At 35.4% G+C, this 18,217-nt stretch overlaps 1 protein-coding gene across 1 annotated transcript in view; it reads right to left on the reverse strand.

Annotated features, from left to right (window-relative positions):
- Positions 1-2,181: 2,181 nt before the first annotated feature.
- Positions 2,182-18,217, reverse strand: part of LOC145692360 (alpha-tocopherol transfer protein-like) — a 191,745-nt gene continuing 175,709 nt past the window's right edge. Inside the window, exons 5-6 of the mRNA XM_081767658.1 lie at positions 8,650-8,755; positions 2,182-2,464 (exon numbers count right to left, since the gene is read on the reverse strand). Of these exons, the coding sequence (XP_081623784.1) occupies positions 2,313-2,464; positions 8,650-8,755 (258 nt within the window). The 3' untranslated portion in view covers positions 2,182-2,312. The remainder of the gene's footprint in view (positions 2,465-8,649; positions 8,756-18,217) is intronic.

The raw sequence follows: 18,217 nt of genomic DNA on the forward strand, positions 1-18,217 counted from the left end.
TCGTGACATTAGACTAGGCAGAAGTGAAACCATCATACGTATTTTATTTTATGTTCTGTGATTTAATTGCGAATTGTGAATATTGAGTTTTTTATGAAAAAAGAGAGAATAGAAAGATTCCAGAATGCACAGTGAGAGACGTTGAACTGACGAGGGATCTGAATTTTTCTTTCCTTTTTTTGACCGGCAATATTGACAAGATTTCTCTTTTGTGGCTTCGCACCCTATTTTCCCTGCAACTTAAATTTTGCTGATTTCGAAACATTTTAAAGCTCAATCAGACGCCATATGATTGTATTCGATTTGCACGACAACTATATTGATTTTTACTTGTGAGATGACCTCTGATTGATGTTTCCCCACCCCGATATATAAGAGAAGATACAATACGTAAATCAATGAGGTACATTATCTCTTCTTAGAGATGGCTCTTGAGGGAAGCCACAATTATAAAGTTCACTACTACCTAAAATAAATTTTGGATGAGAATTATAGCAAGTGAAAACCTTATCTGTCAAGGTACAAATCGCATTGCCCTCAAGCTGAGTTAATTCTTGGACCAAAATTACATTTCTGCACCGTCATGAATTATCTTCTTCTACGTTAATGAATAAAATAAACCCATTTTAAGTATCGATGTACCTCTAACGAAACGAATAGGACGGTCATTACGAAAGTTTTGAGATACGCATTGTTGTGGCACAGTATTTGAATTCCAACAATTGCGTTCGGTAGTGGTATCCTGAGCGAAGAAGCGAAGGAACTTTCAACTCGCCTCGCTTATCGGCGTGGCGGTATCGACTTCACCTGTTTGTTGATGTGAGCAGTATTCGGCTGTCTAGAATGGAGCTCGAAAGGGAACATTTCTGGACAGTGATTCTTTACGATTTCAAGAGTGGTTTGAACGAGACACAAAGCCTTGACCGTTTGCAGGAGGCATTTGGGGACCTTGCTCCTTCCCGTGCTACAATGTGTCGGTGGTTTGGTGAATTCAGAAGAGGCCGGACATCACTTAAAGATGAAGGGAGAGCTAGACATCCGGCAACAGCTGTGTCAGATGAAAACATTGCCGCTGTGGGAAAAATCCTCGAACAACTTTCAAGGACATTGAATCTACAGTGTACATGGATAGCCATCAGTAACAAAAATTTTTCATGATCATCTTCGGCTCAGGAAGGTTTCATCTCGTTGGGTGCCTCACACTTTGACTGAACAGCAGAATCGCATGCGTGTTAAATGGTATGAAGAAATGTTTGCAAGATTTGATGGAGGCAATTCTCGACGCGTCTGTGACATTGTTACTAGTGATGAGACTTGGATCTATCAATTTGACCCTGAAAATAAATGCTAGTCTACAGTTTGGATCTTTTCAGACGAAAATCCACCTACGAAAGTGAAGTGACCGCGAAGTGTGGGGAAGAAGACGGTTGCAATTTTCTTCTCCACATCTTGCCATGTTGCAACTCTTCCACTTGAAGAACAAAACACTATTACTGCTCAGTGGTACACTACTGTTTGCCTAACAAAAGTGTTCCAGAAGCTTCGGGAACGGCGTCCAAGAGCTGGATTGCGTGGGATTTTCCTTCATCATGACAACGCGTCCGCATACACGGCCAACATCACAATTCATTTTTTAGAATCTACGGAGGTCAAACATATGAAGAGATTTTGCAGCCCTGAAGAAGCTGTGGTGGCTTACGAGAATGAACTTTCAACACTTGAAGAAAAAGACTGGGAACACTGCTTCCAAAAGTGGTTTTCGAGGATGCAAAAGTGTGTATACTGTAATGGTGAATACTTTGAGAAATTGTAAGTGTTAAATTGATTTTAAGTATGTAAGTTATTTCACATCTCCAAACTTTCGTAGTGACCCTCGTAGAACTCATAAAATCCCATCCCAGTGTTAATTTATTAAATGTGACGTATGTGGAAGGAAAAAATTCTATTTGAATCAAAAACGAACAACCCACTGTTCAGGCACTAAGAATGATATATCAATACTTACTTTTTCTGACCGTCTGGATTTTCTTTATCTATATATTTGGCCTAATTTAATACACAGAATTAAGACAAAAAGAATTTCTCAAAAGAATTTAATGATATTTTTTCCTTATGAAACCTTTATTCAAAAACGGTATAGAAGCAATATAGTAATCAGACCAAAATAGCACGTCTTACAATTTTCGCTAAATATTTTACTGAATTATTGAATTTAAAATTTAATACTTTAAAATTTGCCATTCTAAATTCTACTAGTTCGATTACATTAAGGAAAAATATATTCATATTCTGGACGTCATACGAAAGATCGTCTAGTCAACAGACAAAGCACGAAAACTCCCTTCCATTCCAAATATATCACAATATGTTATAGATTTGCCTGGTCTCTTCGATTCATCTGTTCTCTTTCTGCTGAACTCAATTACCCAATCTTCATGTTTCTTCATCGTGTTGCACCATTCCTCTAGTAATGGAAAGGAAAAAGAAATATGTTATGAATTTGAACATAATGTCTATTAGATAATGAAACTAGAATTGTGTATATTGTAATTGTACTAAAGAACAAGCATCTACCAGCTCATCTTCATTGCTAATAGAATTTAACGAAACTTTCAATCTGATGTAACACAATAATGTTCGAAACATATGTGGTCACAATCCTGTTCAAATGTTCAGAAGAATTTCATACTTCAAAAGGTAAATAAGTAACAAATAGATATTATTTAATCTTTCTCAATTGACGAAAAGTTTTGGAATGACAAGCATATTATCGTTTATGGTCACTGTTTAGTCAACATAACTGTATTTGCTTAAACATAAGTAATAAAACATAATGAGACAAAGCAAGGATCATGTAAACTACTTGAACTCTTTGCCTAGTAGTTTCGTATAGATTAAAATATTGGTTAATTAGAAGCTCGAATTGTTCACAATTAAAATTCTCATGGTTTGATCAACTAACTTGCAATTTCAGAAACGTTAATATTCAAATGTAACTATGATACTGTCTGTTATGGCAGTATGTTTCATATGTGTTGGCAGTAAATCTTGTTAAATATTGCACTATCCTAAAGATATACGTTAAAAATGTCTGTACTATATATATATACAATACGAATATTTAATATATATTACGCTTGATATGAAATAAATACTTATGGATGTTACGTAAGTAACTAAACTTAATTTACTTTTAATATGGTTGATTCAGGTTGATTCAGTCATATTGAGCCAAAGTCAATGTTCAATAGTACCGTGCATGCGCAACCTAATAGCGTAAGATTACAACAAGACAAGCAATAATACCTCCTTAGGCAACACCATAAGAGCAGTAAATCGAACATAGTCTAAAGCCACCGTAACTAAAGAGATTCTTTAAGATGTTCATTGTAGCCCTTTCCGACGCTAAGTTCACGGCGTCGCACATCGTAGAAACATGTCAAGCTTGTAATTTTCTTGTATGTTGTGCCACTGTGAATCGTATTATACGGAAATATACGGCACAGAGTCTCGGAACCACCACACGAACGCCACCAGCTTGAAATCGGCCTCCCCTCGTGAGGTGATCCTGCTGTTATTGCATATACTTTGGCGTACGGCCACTCCCGAAAAGCTTCCACATAACGCTTGATGGACAGCAAATACTGCACATCGCAGATAACAATCAACCCGATGGATTGACATGGATTTACGACTCACGGTTGTTCACAAGAGCACTGTGAATACTCTGAAATCGTATGAAAATGAAATTAAATCTTTGAGTTTTACGTCCCATTGTTATGCGGGCTAGGCTAAAGGGGGTGGTGATGATGAGAAATCAATAACAAGGTGGAATGAAGATAGTGGAAGGAAACCGGAGCACAACGAGGAAACCCACGCACGCGGTGCTTGTCCACTACAAAGTTCATTTGGCGCTAGTTAGGATTGGACCAAGGATCTCACGCACCAGAGGTGAACGCGATAAATTCTTGGAGTTTGCCATAAATTCTTGAACTTGATCATCCATTGTTTTTTCTCCGTTTCAGTTGACATACGGGAGGAAGGGAAGATTTCCCTACGATAATACTGAAAAGCCGAGCTGTACCATGAAGTTATTGAACACAATTACACCAAGTTTGGTACGAACCTTAAAAAGAGAATGAAGGCAACTCAAGATTGGGCAAATATAACGCAAATGAAGAGGAACGAGGCTTCGAAGAAAATTTATAACAAGGGAAGAAAACAACATTCTTTTAAAGTTGGGCAGAAAGTTTGGGTAAGAGCGGTGGGATTGTCCTGTGCACCAAAGAACATTTCTAGCAGTTTATTACCAAAGGACCTGGGTCCATAACTTCTGTTTAAGCAGTTAGCGACGAATACATTTTTGGCAAGAAACAGGATTAATAACAAGGTCGTAAAAGTCAATACAGATCAGATGAAAATTTTTATGAGTCCACCAGATTTTGTGAAATATCTTCTCGAACAGAAAGAGGACTTTGTAAAGAGAATTCCTGAAATGGTGGGAAGGGGAAGAGATGCCCCTAGAATAAAACTGAGAAAAGGCAGTAGGGGAAGGGGAAGTTTAAAAAATTCTTAGCATAATATTCAACTTTAGTTTTATTTAATCTCTCTGAGGTTAAGCAGCACATTTCTCTGACAGACAGGATTATTTAAAAAAAAAACATTTCCTAAGAGAAGCTCAGTGTATACTTCTTGCAGACCTCGTTCAGACAAAACCAGTTTGAACTGTAGCTACTATTTCGAGTTGACCGCAAGAAACGGGAGGAACATCGCGAGAGACAGGAACTAGTACCATCCAATTCTAATATCGACCCGAGATTTTGTTCGTTAGAGGAACTTAGAACTCTCAAAAGAGCTAAATTCAGTGTCCAGAATGAAGAGAACCCTAAGCCTGAATTGTCTAAATCGTTAGGTTACAACGAACTTGATCTAGATGACGAATGTATTGTCCATCTGTGTGGACGATGACGAGATCCAAGGAATTCCAGTAACTCCGGGGAAGTTCTTCGATGTTAGTGTGAATAAAGGGAAGGATACAGTCATTAGAAAACTATCCTTGTAAAAAGACTAATGGTGCAGATTTTTTTAGGAACTATGAACTCTAGGAAAAAGAGCAGTGTTTTTTTATAATCAGTGAAGTGGAAAATTATTTTCGTGACATTAGACTAGGCAGAAGTGAAACCATCATACGTATTTTATTTTATGTTCTGTGATTTAATTGCGAATTGTGAATATTGAGTTTTTTATGAAAAAAGAGAGAATAGAAAGATTCCAGAATGCACAGTGAGAGACGTTGAACTGACGAGGGATCTGAATTTTTCTTTCCTTTTTTTTCCTCAAGTGCTATGTAAGGACGAGGTTCCTTACGTTTTATCTAAAAAACCCTATATATATAACATAAAATGTCTCGTTATAAAAATCTATTGTCGTCTTGTTTTCGAGACGATACTAAATGCACTAAAAGGTTCCCACGAGATGCACTAAAAGTAAGAGATGCACCCCTATCAAAAGCATCACTAAAAGTATTCCATGTTACTGCTTACATATGGCTTTCACTTTCCAGTCTAATCTGGCCATGATTTCAAAACGAGTTAAAACGAGCTGAACGAGCGAGCCATTTATCAAACTCGACTCGACTCGGAACTCCACTCGAGAAAATTACTTTTGACTTGACTCGTGCCCATCTCGAATCTTTATGGGTAAATTGTACACAATCGTCATCTTTGAAAGCTCCTCCCCGATAATCTTATTAGGTCTCTCACTAACATATTCCATTGCTTTTCTCCTACATCCTTCGTTTAGAATATGCTTCTGAAGTTCAGGTACAATAGTAACTTCAGAATATGCTTCTGAAGTTACTATGGACTTGAACATTTTACAAAATTATTGACCTGCTGTTAGATTTTAAAAACTGGGGAAAGCCGAAAAATATTAGAATTGAATCATTTAGAATAATTTTGTTTCCTGATATCCTGAAATTTGTCTCTACAAATAAAAGTAGGTGGTGGTGTTTCCCTTCCAAGTACGAATAACTAGTAATTCTGATTTAGCACCCAGAAATCTCATTTTCTTTTCTTCATTAGATGTTGTGCACAATTATGTTTTTATCACCTGGCAACGTCGATTCCCGATCCTGTGCGCATTCCTGGCCAAAGATACTGTCAATCAGCCTCTTATCTGGCATTTGCTGATAAAGAAGATAAGTGTGCGTAAGTCTGTGATTCGCAACTTTTTCACGCCATTAGCCTTATTTTTGGTGATTACATTCACTGATAGAAGTTGAGGAGGTTCGAAAAGTATAGAAGCACTTCTCTTTCCAGGTTTAAGCACCTGAACATCTATCGATGAAACAATGTACGCATTAAAAAAAACTGTCTTCTGCCCTGGTCTGAGGTATTCTTGCATAATGTAGTACTCCAAAATTTGTAGTGATCTGTTCGTAGAGTGATTGTGTCGTGTTTTATTACTTTTTTATCAATAAGACCAAAAACTCTGTAAAGATGCAAAAAGGTATAAGCACCTATTGGGAAAATAATCATGAGAAAATGTGACAATTGCAGAATCTTGGGAAATGGAGACGTTGAGTTTTGTAAAAATTTGCTATATTCAGCCGCCTTTTACAACGGCAAATATTGGGTTTCCTCCTATTTTCTGTTAGACATGGTGTGAGACACATAATAAAGAACCACAATCAGTTAAAAAAAAAAAAACAATTTTTACAAAAGTGGAGGTTTTTGAGTTTTATCAAAACAATCCTCAATTCTAATGAAGATGAGATGGAATTAAAACACGCAAATTTCGTTGTTTGTTCATGTCGTTCTACGTCAAGATACAGTTGGATTTTTCATCGAAATTTCATGTTCATTTTCATCACTGAGATAATGTGAATCATGAACAAGCCGTTATCTCTTCATTTCGCTTAATGCTCTCACAAGGAAATCGATGGTGGGGCCACGTACACCAAAGGCACATATTCTAACCTCCGTTAGTAAGTATTATGACAAAATCTGTTACAAATCATAACAGGATGTTAATGAAATACACTTACAAACTGTAAGAGTTTATACGAATTTTTCATGGTATGTTTCACGTTAAATCTTGAAACAATACAGCAAACGTTATTCCGAACACAAGAAGAGGAACTGGCAGTCTCTAACGTTTTTGACTTCCCACCGACCGATTCCATGTTCACTGACGTCAAGGCTTTCGTTTCTCAATCTTGGACATACCTTTAAATCAGAGTATATCTAAAAATTCTGTTCGCAGTATGTTTCGAAATTATGCCTATTTAGGAATCTTTGCCGCAACCATTCCACACTGCTGAGACATTTCTGGATGAAGTATGTTTGACTTTCTTTCCGTTTATATACGCCACCACTTCAGCGTTCCTCGACTTCACTTCAGCGTATATATACCACTTCAGCGTAATAACGGGTGCTACAATGTTGTTTTTTAATGCATTCGAGCAATCAGCTCTCAAACTGTGTTCCTCACAGGTCCTATTGAACTTTTACCCGTATAGTTTGTTAACACCCTGTATATGATTGAGTCCGTTCAAATATTTAAGGTCAGCACTAACAGACCGAAACTGTATTCATGAAGAAATTAAATAACTACTGAAAGAAAATAATTTGTGCTATTATTCAGTCTAAACTCTTCCATTTGTGCGATGTTTTCGAATAAATTAGTTTTAAATATATATGAGAAGATAATTATGCCTCTTGTGGTATATTGTTACAATACACCATCGCTTACTTTTAAAAACCGTAGACTAAAGTATTAGAAAACAAAATCCTAAGGTAAATTTTCAGATGCAAGATGGACAGGAATGGAGAATGACGTAAACGACACAACACAGGACTGTCTAATCTTTTCCATTTGCCAAAGATTGTTTAAATTATTAAATCTATAAGGCTCAGATCGATAAGTCTTGTACACGGAATGAATAAAATAGGGAAAATTTGAAAATCGTAACTAAAACCCTACTAGGAAAAAAGACCATAACAAAAGTATAAATGCAGATGTGAGGGCGATATTAAGATATAGCTCGCGTAAATAGGAAGACAAACTAGGTATTGAAACTAGTTGACTAAGGATAGAAATCATTGGGGAGTTTTTCTGAATGTGGCATTGAATCTTTGGGTTCAACAAGTCATTGAGTTAGTTAGTTAGTTCCATTTGAAATTGAATTTTCCTTTTCGTAATAATAAATTCTACTTTTGATCTCGTTCAAATCATTCAAATGCGAAATAGACTGTAAAATGAAGAGAATATTATATTTATTTGTAGCGACGAAACAATTTATAAATACCAAATGGAGTGGCAGAGAAGTAGTAGTTACGATAGTATAATTCAAATATATGTGACCTCATTTAAGTGACTGAAAGAATACGATAATTACCAACAGTTTGGACGGTTGTTATTGACGATGGGAAGCGACAAGAAACGTGTGAGTGAGCTGAATAATGAAGGCCGGTAATAACAGCATAGGAAAGTTCGAATGCCACTTTTACAACATGAAACTAATCAGTCGTCTTAAGGCGTTATCAATACAAATGTGACTTGGAGACTAAGTTAGAAATGCAACTTAAATAAAAATGTTAATTTATTATTTTTTATGGTTTTAAATAAACTAACCATTAATCTTACCATTTAGTTCCTCCATTGTTCCAGCTTTACCTCCATATTCATTGGGAAGACTATCCTGAGGGATTGTGTCGTAAATCATACTATAATCCTCTCCCGAAACACAAGCCTAATATATAAAATATAATCAAATAATATAATCTTAACATTTAATTCTACACTGAAAAATCTTTTATATTTTATATTTAGCATTCTACTGTAGATGATGGTCGCTTTAGTATACAGATTGAATGTTTCTTTACTGCATCAAGAATATCCCATGCTTGAAAATGATAAATTAATTGAAGAATTCTAATTTCAGCACACTTTATTCATTTCGTAGATTCTTTATAATTCAATATAATACTTGTTTTAATTTAACGTTCTACGGTAATGCACCAAGGCTGAAGGAGGCGGTGGTGATATTATAGCTTGTACTGTAGTGTCTTTTATTGCAGTGATTTGACGCACACAGACGTACACGAAGGAGGAGAGCTATAGATATAGTGAGAGGAGTTTCGTCATCTTAGGGTAATGAGTCAATTTGCATAAATTACAGTGAACTTCATGAGTAATAAAATTAAGTAGAATGGCTATAATAAAAATAAAATGGAGCAGCGTATTAAAGTTTTCCTTATTTCTTGTGTTTTTAGTACAAAATCATGAAATTACATTGATTGTTCTTCGTTTGAAATAATCAAAAGTCAGTGTCCTGTAATACTTTCTTTTAAATCATTTGATAATATGCCGCATTTTAATATGTTAAAAATCTTTACCATTGTAATAGACGTATGTATCAAATGACCATTTTTCGCACTTGCTAAAGCTTATTCATTTCATTAATATTGTTTATATTTTTAAAGATATATTTACTGTCAATTATATAAACATGTATTTTTCCTATATTTTAAAAATTATTTAAAATAACTAAACAATATACATGTTGGGTTATGCAGTTTAAAATCTTCCTCGACAACATATCTTGTGACGAACATAGATAATTATCGTTCTCTCTTTATTTAAATTCTAGTGATGTGCATTTCTTTATTTTATATGGATAACTTTAAGCGTTTCTTTAAAAAAAAGAAATAGGTAGCATTATTTTTGAGCATACTCTCGTAGTTCCGAAAATTGAGTTTAAAGTATTCCTCGATAACATATTTTGTGATGAATTCCGATAATTATTGTTCTCTCTAAATGTAAATTCTGGTGATTTGCATTTCTTTATTTCATGTGGATAAATTTATGCGATTTCTTAAAAAAATAAGAAAGTATGTGGCATTACTTTTCAGCATGTGTGCCTCACAGGGCATAAACGTAAATTCGTTCTTCTGATTCCCTATGAGCCATGTGTGGCTCATGCATTTTTTCCCGCCAGGAGTCATATCTGGTTCAGAACACTTGGAATATTGACTGTTGAGGTCTCTAAGTACGCATTATTTGAACATGCTAAATTCTAATGTGCAAAGTACCACAGCTGAGTAAAGCTCCAAGAAAGTAGCATTTTCTCATTTTCAGCAAGTTAACATTTTCACATATTTACCGTGGATATGTATGTATAATTCGAAAAGCTAAAGGGCATGCAATATAGTCACACACCTGACCCAAAACATCGTATTGAATAAAATAATCCTTTTCGTAGGACCTCATAATTGTCAAACAAAAGTCAACGAGTGACCCATATATGGTTCACGGAGCCCCACGGTCAGCTTTAGTGTGAGCCATATATAGCTCACGGGGCCTCACGGAGCAGTTTAGTGTGAGCCACATATGGCTCACATGGCGTTCAATGTGTTAAACGTCCCATATATATTTCCATGACTGTTTTGAAAATTTAATTGTGTGTAGGGAAATTCGTGTTTGCAAACATAAGGAACAACTTAAGTAAATTCTAGGTCGAGTTAACAATGTACGGAGCTGTTATGTGAGAGAAAATGTATAATCCTTTAAAACCCAATAATAATAATAATAATAATAATAATAATAATAATAATAATAATAATAATAATAATAATAATAATAATAATAATAATAATAATAACATCAATTACAATTAAAACATGCGTTATTATATTCTATGGGTGCATAGTAAAATTGATTATTTCTGTACATTTTTCATTACGAAATAAAATTATACTAATTTATTGCGAGCGAATTTATTGGTACAGGTTTACCTTGGAAGAACTTAAACGATTGGGTATAAATTCGTACCCGAACCTATGACATATATCTACAGTGCAAAAACAACTAACCAGCTTGAGCTAGGTGGCCACTTTAAAGCAAGAATTATATCTAACCGAACCAGGACAGAGCCTGTACGGCAGTTCAGGGTTGCGTTCGTAAAAAGAAAGCGCCTCAGACAATGTAGACATGCGCATAAACGAGGACAATGGAGAAACACTTCATATTTAAAAAACGTTTGCCTTAAGTGTGAGACAGTTTTGCAAAGTGATTCGTTACACGTGATCAATTTGGATATATTCCTCAGGTAAAACTTGATTTCATAACAACTTTTTTTTTCTTTTTAGCAAATTTGTAGGTAAGTATTATGCATAATGCAAAGTAAGCTTATGTAAAGCTTATGTACTCCGCATTATGTATATCTACCTAATTGGGAGGATCGGGATATATTTTCATTACTTGTAATTATATTCCTTTTTTGAAATCTGAATTGATATTTCTTCTATAAATTTTACACATGTAAGGGACTCAAAAATAGAATATCACCTTAAAATGGCATACAAATAATTACGATTTCAGTGATGTCTCCCTTGAGTAGATCAGCATCTATCTACTTTGCAGGAAGGCTTGGAGTCAGTTTATCGTACCTCATCAATTGGTCTGCAATATGACACCACAATGGTAGTGGCACATGTGTCTGGAAGCCATATAAAGCAGAAAAGTATAAGCCAGGAGATCGGAAGTTGAAATGGACAATTTGATCATCCCACTGGATGGCAGAAATATTGTTCAGTTGGACGTGATAGATTGTATGGTGTCGTCTACAGTAATAACTCGAGGCTGTATCTTGGTAATTTGTGTTGAGTAGTTTCTGTCGACAATTGAACGGTGCCTCCTCAATAGTGGATTGGCTGCAAGCATCTCTGTTAGCCTAATTTCAATGACTCAAAACCTGAAACGACTCACGCTGGAATGTTCGTATGAACTTCGTCGTGGGCATACTGAGTAACATATAGTCGTGTTTTCTAAATGGTCTTACAGACATGGGCGTCAGTCCCACCGGGGACCCCGGGAAGGTGTCCCTCCTAATATTTGTAAAACGTTTTCCGTCCCCGCAATATCTCAAGTATCTTAGGTCAATTATCACCTAGATGAGGTTCAATCATGTAAGTTTCCTATATCCACAAAACAATGTTAGACAAAGTGAATACAAAAAAAGCACAAATGTTTGTTTAAAATTGTGGAAAAGGGCAGGCAATTGTTTGCCCTATGAAGGTGAAGGTGGAATAAACTGTAAAGTAATAAATTGTCATTGTAGATAGCGAGAAGCAAAGTGACTTTAGTTTAGCTGTAAAAGAAAACATAATTTTCAACTATTTTTTTAACTAGGCATATACATTGTTGAGCTTCATTTACATTAGATGTAGACTAGTAGGCTTAAAACCTGGTTTCAAAACTTTATTGTTTCTAAGTATTTACTTCACACTATCTGTATCATTATTTTGTTCTTGACACACACTTGGTACCATTTAAACTTAACTAAAATTATAAAACAAGGTTCAATTTTATTGTTCGAAAAAACAAACAAACTGCAAAGTGACCGTGTGTCCCAAAAGAAAAATGAAAACTATTAATAGAAAAACTAAAATAAAGAAATATGTAATGTACAAATACTTTTTATATATATTTTCAGAGGGAGATTGCCCGGACTCCTCGCTATTCCATCCAGCCAAGTACCTCTGACAGTTAGCGTCTTCCCCAAAGTTTATGTACTGCTTACTCCAATGTTTACAGAGAAATCTGTACGGTTACTCACAGAGATAAAAGTTCTCCTGCATTCTGGACATTGATCAAACTGGAGGTATAATTGTTCAGTACCGTTTTCGTCACGGCCATCACACAGTGTGATTGTTTTGTGGGTTCGCATACATGCAGCGCGGCAAGTGACTCCTTAGGAATTCATCCGTCAGCTTGATTTGATGACACAGCATACTGAGGCTCTCATTCAAGCATATCAATTTAATGCCATATCAATTTATCACGGTTACAGTTGTTAAATAATGCTGAAATTTCATGATACATATATAATGAATACAAGTACAGAACAACCTGAATCATATGATCCCCGACTAATCGGGTTCTGAAAAAAACGACATGGTCCTTAAAAAAGAAATGCCTTTTCGAAAGTTTCACATTTTAAATAGTCCGTATTGTAATGTATCGTGCCAGACCGAAGTCTTTGATCAGGTAATGGCGACTGCTTTGAAACAAATGCAGAGTATGAGAATTAAATCTGTCATATTTGTGGTTTGGTGTGGAGAATAAAACAAGCTTCTGAACCAAAGGTCTAAGAACAACTCAAGTTATTAATATTAACTATGCCAAAGATCATTGATTTATATCATGATAAAAGAAATAAGAAATAAGTTTCCCAAGTAACCTGTTCCTAGGTGATAACATTATACTTTCGCAACGTGAAGTGCAACAAGTCGATCCTTTAGGTCCTGGTTGGTTCGTCATCACAATTCAGTCTATAGTGTTTAGGATCAACACAGAATTAAATTTCTGGCACCTAGATGGTGCTACTATAGCAAGAGATCCTGATACAGTTATGAGTGAGCTACACAATATTCGAACTATGGTAGTAGACATTGAACTACACTTAAATTTAATCAAGTGTGAAGTAGGACCTTTAGAAATTTCGCAAGATCAAATGAGAGTGTTATATTCACAATTTAAAAATTCAGCACCAGTAATACAACTTATTACAACCTCTTCAGACTTTCTTCTTGGTGAAGCCTTTCCACCTGAGGTAGCACGTAACTTGTTAGTCGAGAAAACTAAAAAGTTAGATTTTTGTTTTCACGTCTGGCCCTAGTCTTAGCACATTCAGCTTTTTACATTCTTCGTGCGTCGTTCCCCATTCCAAGATTAATATATTCTTTACAGTTTTATCCTTCTTGGCGTGAAGTCTATTTGCTAGAGAAGTTCGTCCATTTGCTGTTCTATTTGCGTCTGTAGTCTATTTGCTAGTTTGCAGAGATATTGTTCTGAAAAGTGGGCGAGAATCCTTATTCAACTGTAACCTAAATAATAACGCAAGGATACAGGCCTCCTTTCCAGTTGATTCTGAATGTTTTGGTATTCGTCGGGCCGTCCATTTGGCGTATCTTGCATAGTTAGCGTCATTTTATGGGTCCAGCCATACCATTAAGATACACCTCAATCAAGAAAATGGGCCTTACATAGAATTGGATGTTGAGGCCAGCATATCTGACTGGTCTAACCTAGTTATTTTAAGTCCTCCTGAAGTAACTGGCAGAAGTTCAGAATTAGTTTGGGACGTCCATATCAAATTGCATCAAACAGTGATACTACAAGAAGCAGACAGCCAAGGCAAAAGGCCAGACTTCACGCCTCCTCATCTCCAATTTCAGGTGCTTGGATACATGTTTTACCTCCGCAATGTAATAGATCTGATGGCAAAAGAGCAGATAGCATGACGCTGGTACCATGGAAACGGGGGAAAGATTGTTCTCTGAGATTTCACCTGCAGTGACACTTTCGCGTCATCCAACATTAGTCTATTGCAGCCCTCACAGAATGTGAGGAAAGACGAAAATAAAAAGAACTACTTGATAGGTACATGTTGGTGACCGTGGCATTGAATCGCGCGATACTTGGGGCATCGAAGGTATAAATTTCATCAAAGAAGTAGGCCAACGTATTGCACACGTTACAGGCGACAAACGGGTTACTAATTTTATCATACCGCGTATCAGCATAGCTGTTCAGCGATGCAATATCGCTTTCATTTTAGGTAAATTACCTTTTCTCAAATTATTAAAAGTTTTCGTTTTATAACTGTGCAGAATTTGCTGTTTCTTCACATCATTCCTCGCTCTTTCTTTTCTACGTACCATCGTTTTATCTTTTTTTTTTTACTTTTTCTCTTTTTGTTTCATGTCTTTCGCAATTACTACATGATCACATTGCACGGGAGATTATCAAATGGCGTGAAATCATTTTTGTGGCCTATTACACGTTGCCGTACGTCGTACGTTGATAATATTTTGTGTCCCTGCACGTTGCCCGTACAATGTAGGTTTTGCATTTTAAATGCAATATAATGGCCTTACACGTACCCTACACGGCATTCGTCCCTGTTGCATTGAAGATAAGTGTATCATTAACCATAGAGCCAACAGATATCAACACTAGTAGTATTCAGTATTTCCTGATTCCTATTTGAGTTTGACAATGGCACTTTGATAAAATGACTTCCACACACAGCCGTGAGCATGTGAATGGTGACGATGTTATAGACGTGCTTGGTGAATTGTCATGATCTGACATAAGTGGCATTGTTTTAAAAGGAGACGAAGATCCAGACTTTCAGTTAGGATGAAAGCGACGGTAGTTCTGGGTCGAGTAATGATAATTCTGTGTTGCAGAATGATCCATGTACACGTCCATCACATAGGAGTGTACACGAAAATGAAAAAAGTTGTCTTCTCGTGATGATCAACGGTGTTTGCCTGTTTCCGAAGAAACTCTGAGCTTTAACGTTGCTCTTGATCCTTCATGTACTCCGTCAGATTGTTTATCTATTTTCTTTGGAGAAGATATGTTGAAACAGGTGGAATCGGAAACGAATCGTTATGCTGCTGATAAAATTCAGTTGCTGCGTCGTCAAGGAAAGTTGAAACCACGTTCTATGTGGCAAAAGTGAGTTACTGTGAAAATTTATGAACTCTATTATTTTTTGCAATTATTCTCATACGTATGTTGCTCACCGATCGAAATTACAGGATAATTGGTCGAGAAAGCAATTTTTTTCTAAAGAGTTTTGCAAGAAACTTGATGATAGGCGAAAGGTTTATATCAATATTCTTCGTTTCATTTGAATGATAATTCAAAGTTTGTAACTGTAGATAAACCATACCATGACCCCCTGTTCAAAGTAAGGCCACAACTAGATTATTTAGTAAAACCGCGTAGGAGCAGATTCATCCCAGGACGAAATATACTATTGATTAGGGCATTTTCCCATTTCGCTGACGTATTCAGTTTCGAGTGTACGTGAAAAGCATACCGAATAAACATGATATAAAGTTGTAGATTTTATACGTTGCTGGTAATGTTTTCAACTGTGAGGTTTACGCTGGATCCACAGGCAATGTAGAAAACCAGAAATATTATTATATAATTACTAACAATCCATTTCAGCAAATCAGGGAATATTTTTGTACTAAGATCATGCTTGTATGTTTTGGCAAATAAACCCCAGAAATAAAGATTTTTTGTAAAACTATTTATAGTTTCGAGAAGGTAAAGATACATTCTTTCAAAACCTACTATAAACATTTTCATGGATTGAAAGAACTAAGAGAAAATATGGGACTAAAAACACCAAAAAACCCTCGTCCCCACAGCCATAACATAACATTGAAGGGCCGTCCTGCAGCACAAAATACGAACAACGTACGGCGTGCGGGCATAGTGTCATAAGTATTATATATATAGTTCATACACCAAAGTAGTTCATATACCAAAATTAGTTCATATATTGCCATATATATGCATTCTTCAAATATTTGCTATCAGAAAATTTTAAATTTATAATTTACAATGTGATTATTCTCATTTTTCATCTAAATCAAATTTTTTAACATTAAAATTATTTTAAATTTAAAAAGGAAATAAGTTCTGAAACGAAGATATATAACGTAAAACTTTGTAAGTGGAGGCAAACAAACCTACCGTGAACACAGTAAACGCGTATTAGTTACTATGTAGTGAACGTGGTTCATTGGTCAGAGTTCTACCAGTAAACTGGATGTACTCGGATCGAATACACGTTGCGCAAGTATTTGTTTTTACTTTAAAGATTTTTGGTGGCGATGGATCGGTGATGACACACAATTACTTTATGGTCACATTTTGAACACGCGGATGTTGCAATACTTGATCTCTCAAATCTTCAGGGATTATAAGAGTAATAATAATTAAAAATAGTAATGATGATTACCTCTCAGAATATTAAAAGTTATGAGGTTATTATTGCTCTGATCATATCAGTAGAAGCAGCAAGTAAAATTTAGCAAGAATATTTCGGTTTGGTTTAATATTGCCAAAGAGAAGAAGCATTTCTCATCACGATTCTAAAACATAACAAGTCGGGAAGAGAATTAACATTTTATATTCGAGACTGGACAATGCTATCTCAAATTATAGTTTCGCTTTGGAAATAAGAATCGAAACTAGACGAATATTATCGTAAACATTTCTCGTCTTATTCCTATTATCGAAATAGTATATGTATATTGTTTAAGTGACAATTGCTCTGTAGAGTGAATCTTATACCCTATTTTCTTACTTTGTATTTCAGAGCTCATTTAATTATGGTCTGTATAGGTATTTTTGCAGCTGAGCTTTTATAATTACTTCTGCATATCATAAAAGTTAGTTTATTATATGCCTTACTGTTCAATGATATTCACTTGTTTTCATTAAACTTATTTTCCTTTAAGCGTATGGTAGAATACTTTCTACATGACACTTTAGTAGAACACTTTCATTTAAAATTTGGGTAGTTGCAGAGATGTGTCTTGGAGGTACGGACCCCCTCCCCGAGATGCAAACTTTTCAGTAGATTTTGCCTAATTTAAGGGCAACTTTAAAAATGTTAATAACATAATAATAATAATAATAATAATAATAATAAAGTGTTATGTATGTAATGGTTCCATCCAGCTTTCGTCCAGTGGGCATCGTGCTGGACAAACGCCTTGTGTGGTGGTTTTCTCAGAGTTCCGCTTCCTCCCACTTTCTCTATTCCAATATTACTGTTCAACAAATTTTGATCGAAAGTATGTAAATTCTTTGAAATTGCGATTTTTACATTCATTTAAGCATAATATCAAAGGAAATGATAATAGAAGAATTTTCTTAGCTCAGGTTGTGAAAAGAACGCCCTTGTACAACAGTGGCTATATATATACAAATGTATTAATATTTATAGAACATTTAAGCAAAATCCTTGTAAAAACCTACATTTCACTTTTTTTAAAATCTATTTCACTGTGATGTGATAAGCTGGGGAGTTAAGAAGTACCCTAACCTATAGCTTTCTATACCCTTGTATTTCCTTTTTCAAAATTGCGCAAATACCAGTTTCACAGCGATACGGAAAATAAAGTAACCGTGGTAAAGTTAAACATTAACAATTCCGTAATAAAAATCAGTATTAACATCAAAGCATGACAAATATGTACAAATACCTTTTTGTGCAAGAACTACACTGCAATTTAGACAAAAGTTTCAAGTGATCCCTTGTACATGATTATCACTAGAAGCATCGGAGGGGTCATTTTGACCCATCTGGACGATTAATTTGTTTTAATTTCTA

This window comes from Thermobia domestica, chromosome 8 (genome assembly GCF_964235325.1).
Source record: "Thermobia domestica chromosome 8, izTheDome1.hap1.1, whole genome shotgun sequence".
In the NCBI taxonomy this organism is placed as follows: Eukaryota; Metazoa; Arthropoda; class Insecta; order Zygentoma; family Lepismatidae; genus Thermobia; species Thermobia domestica.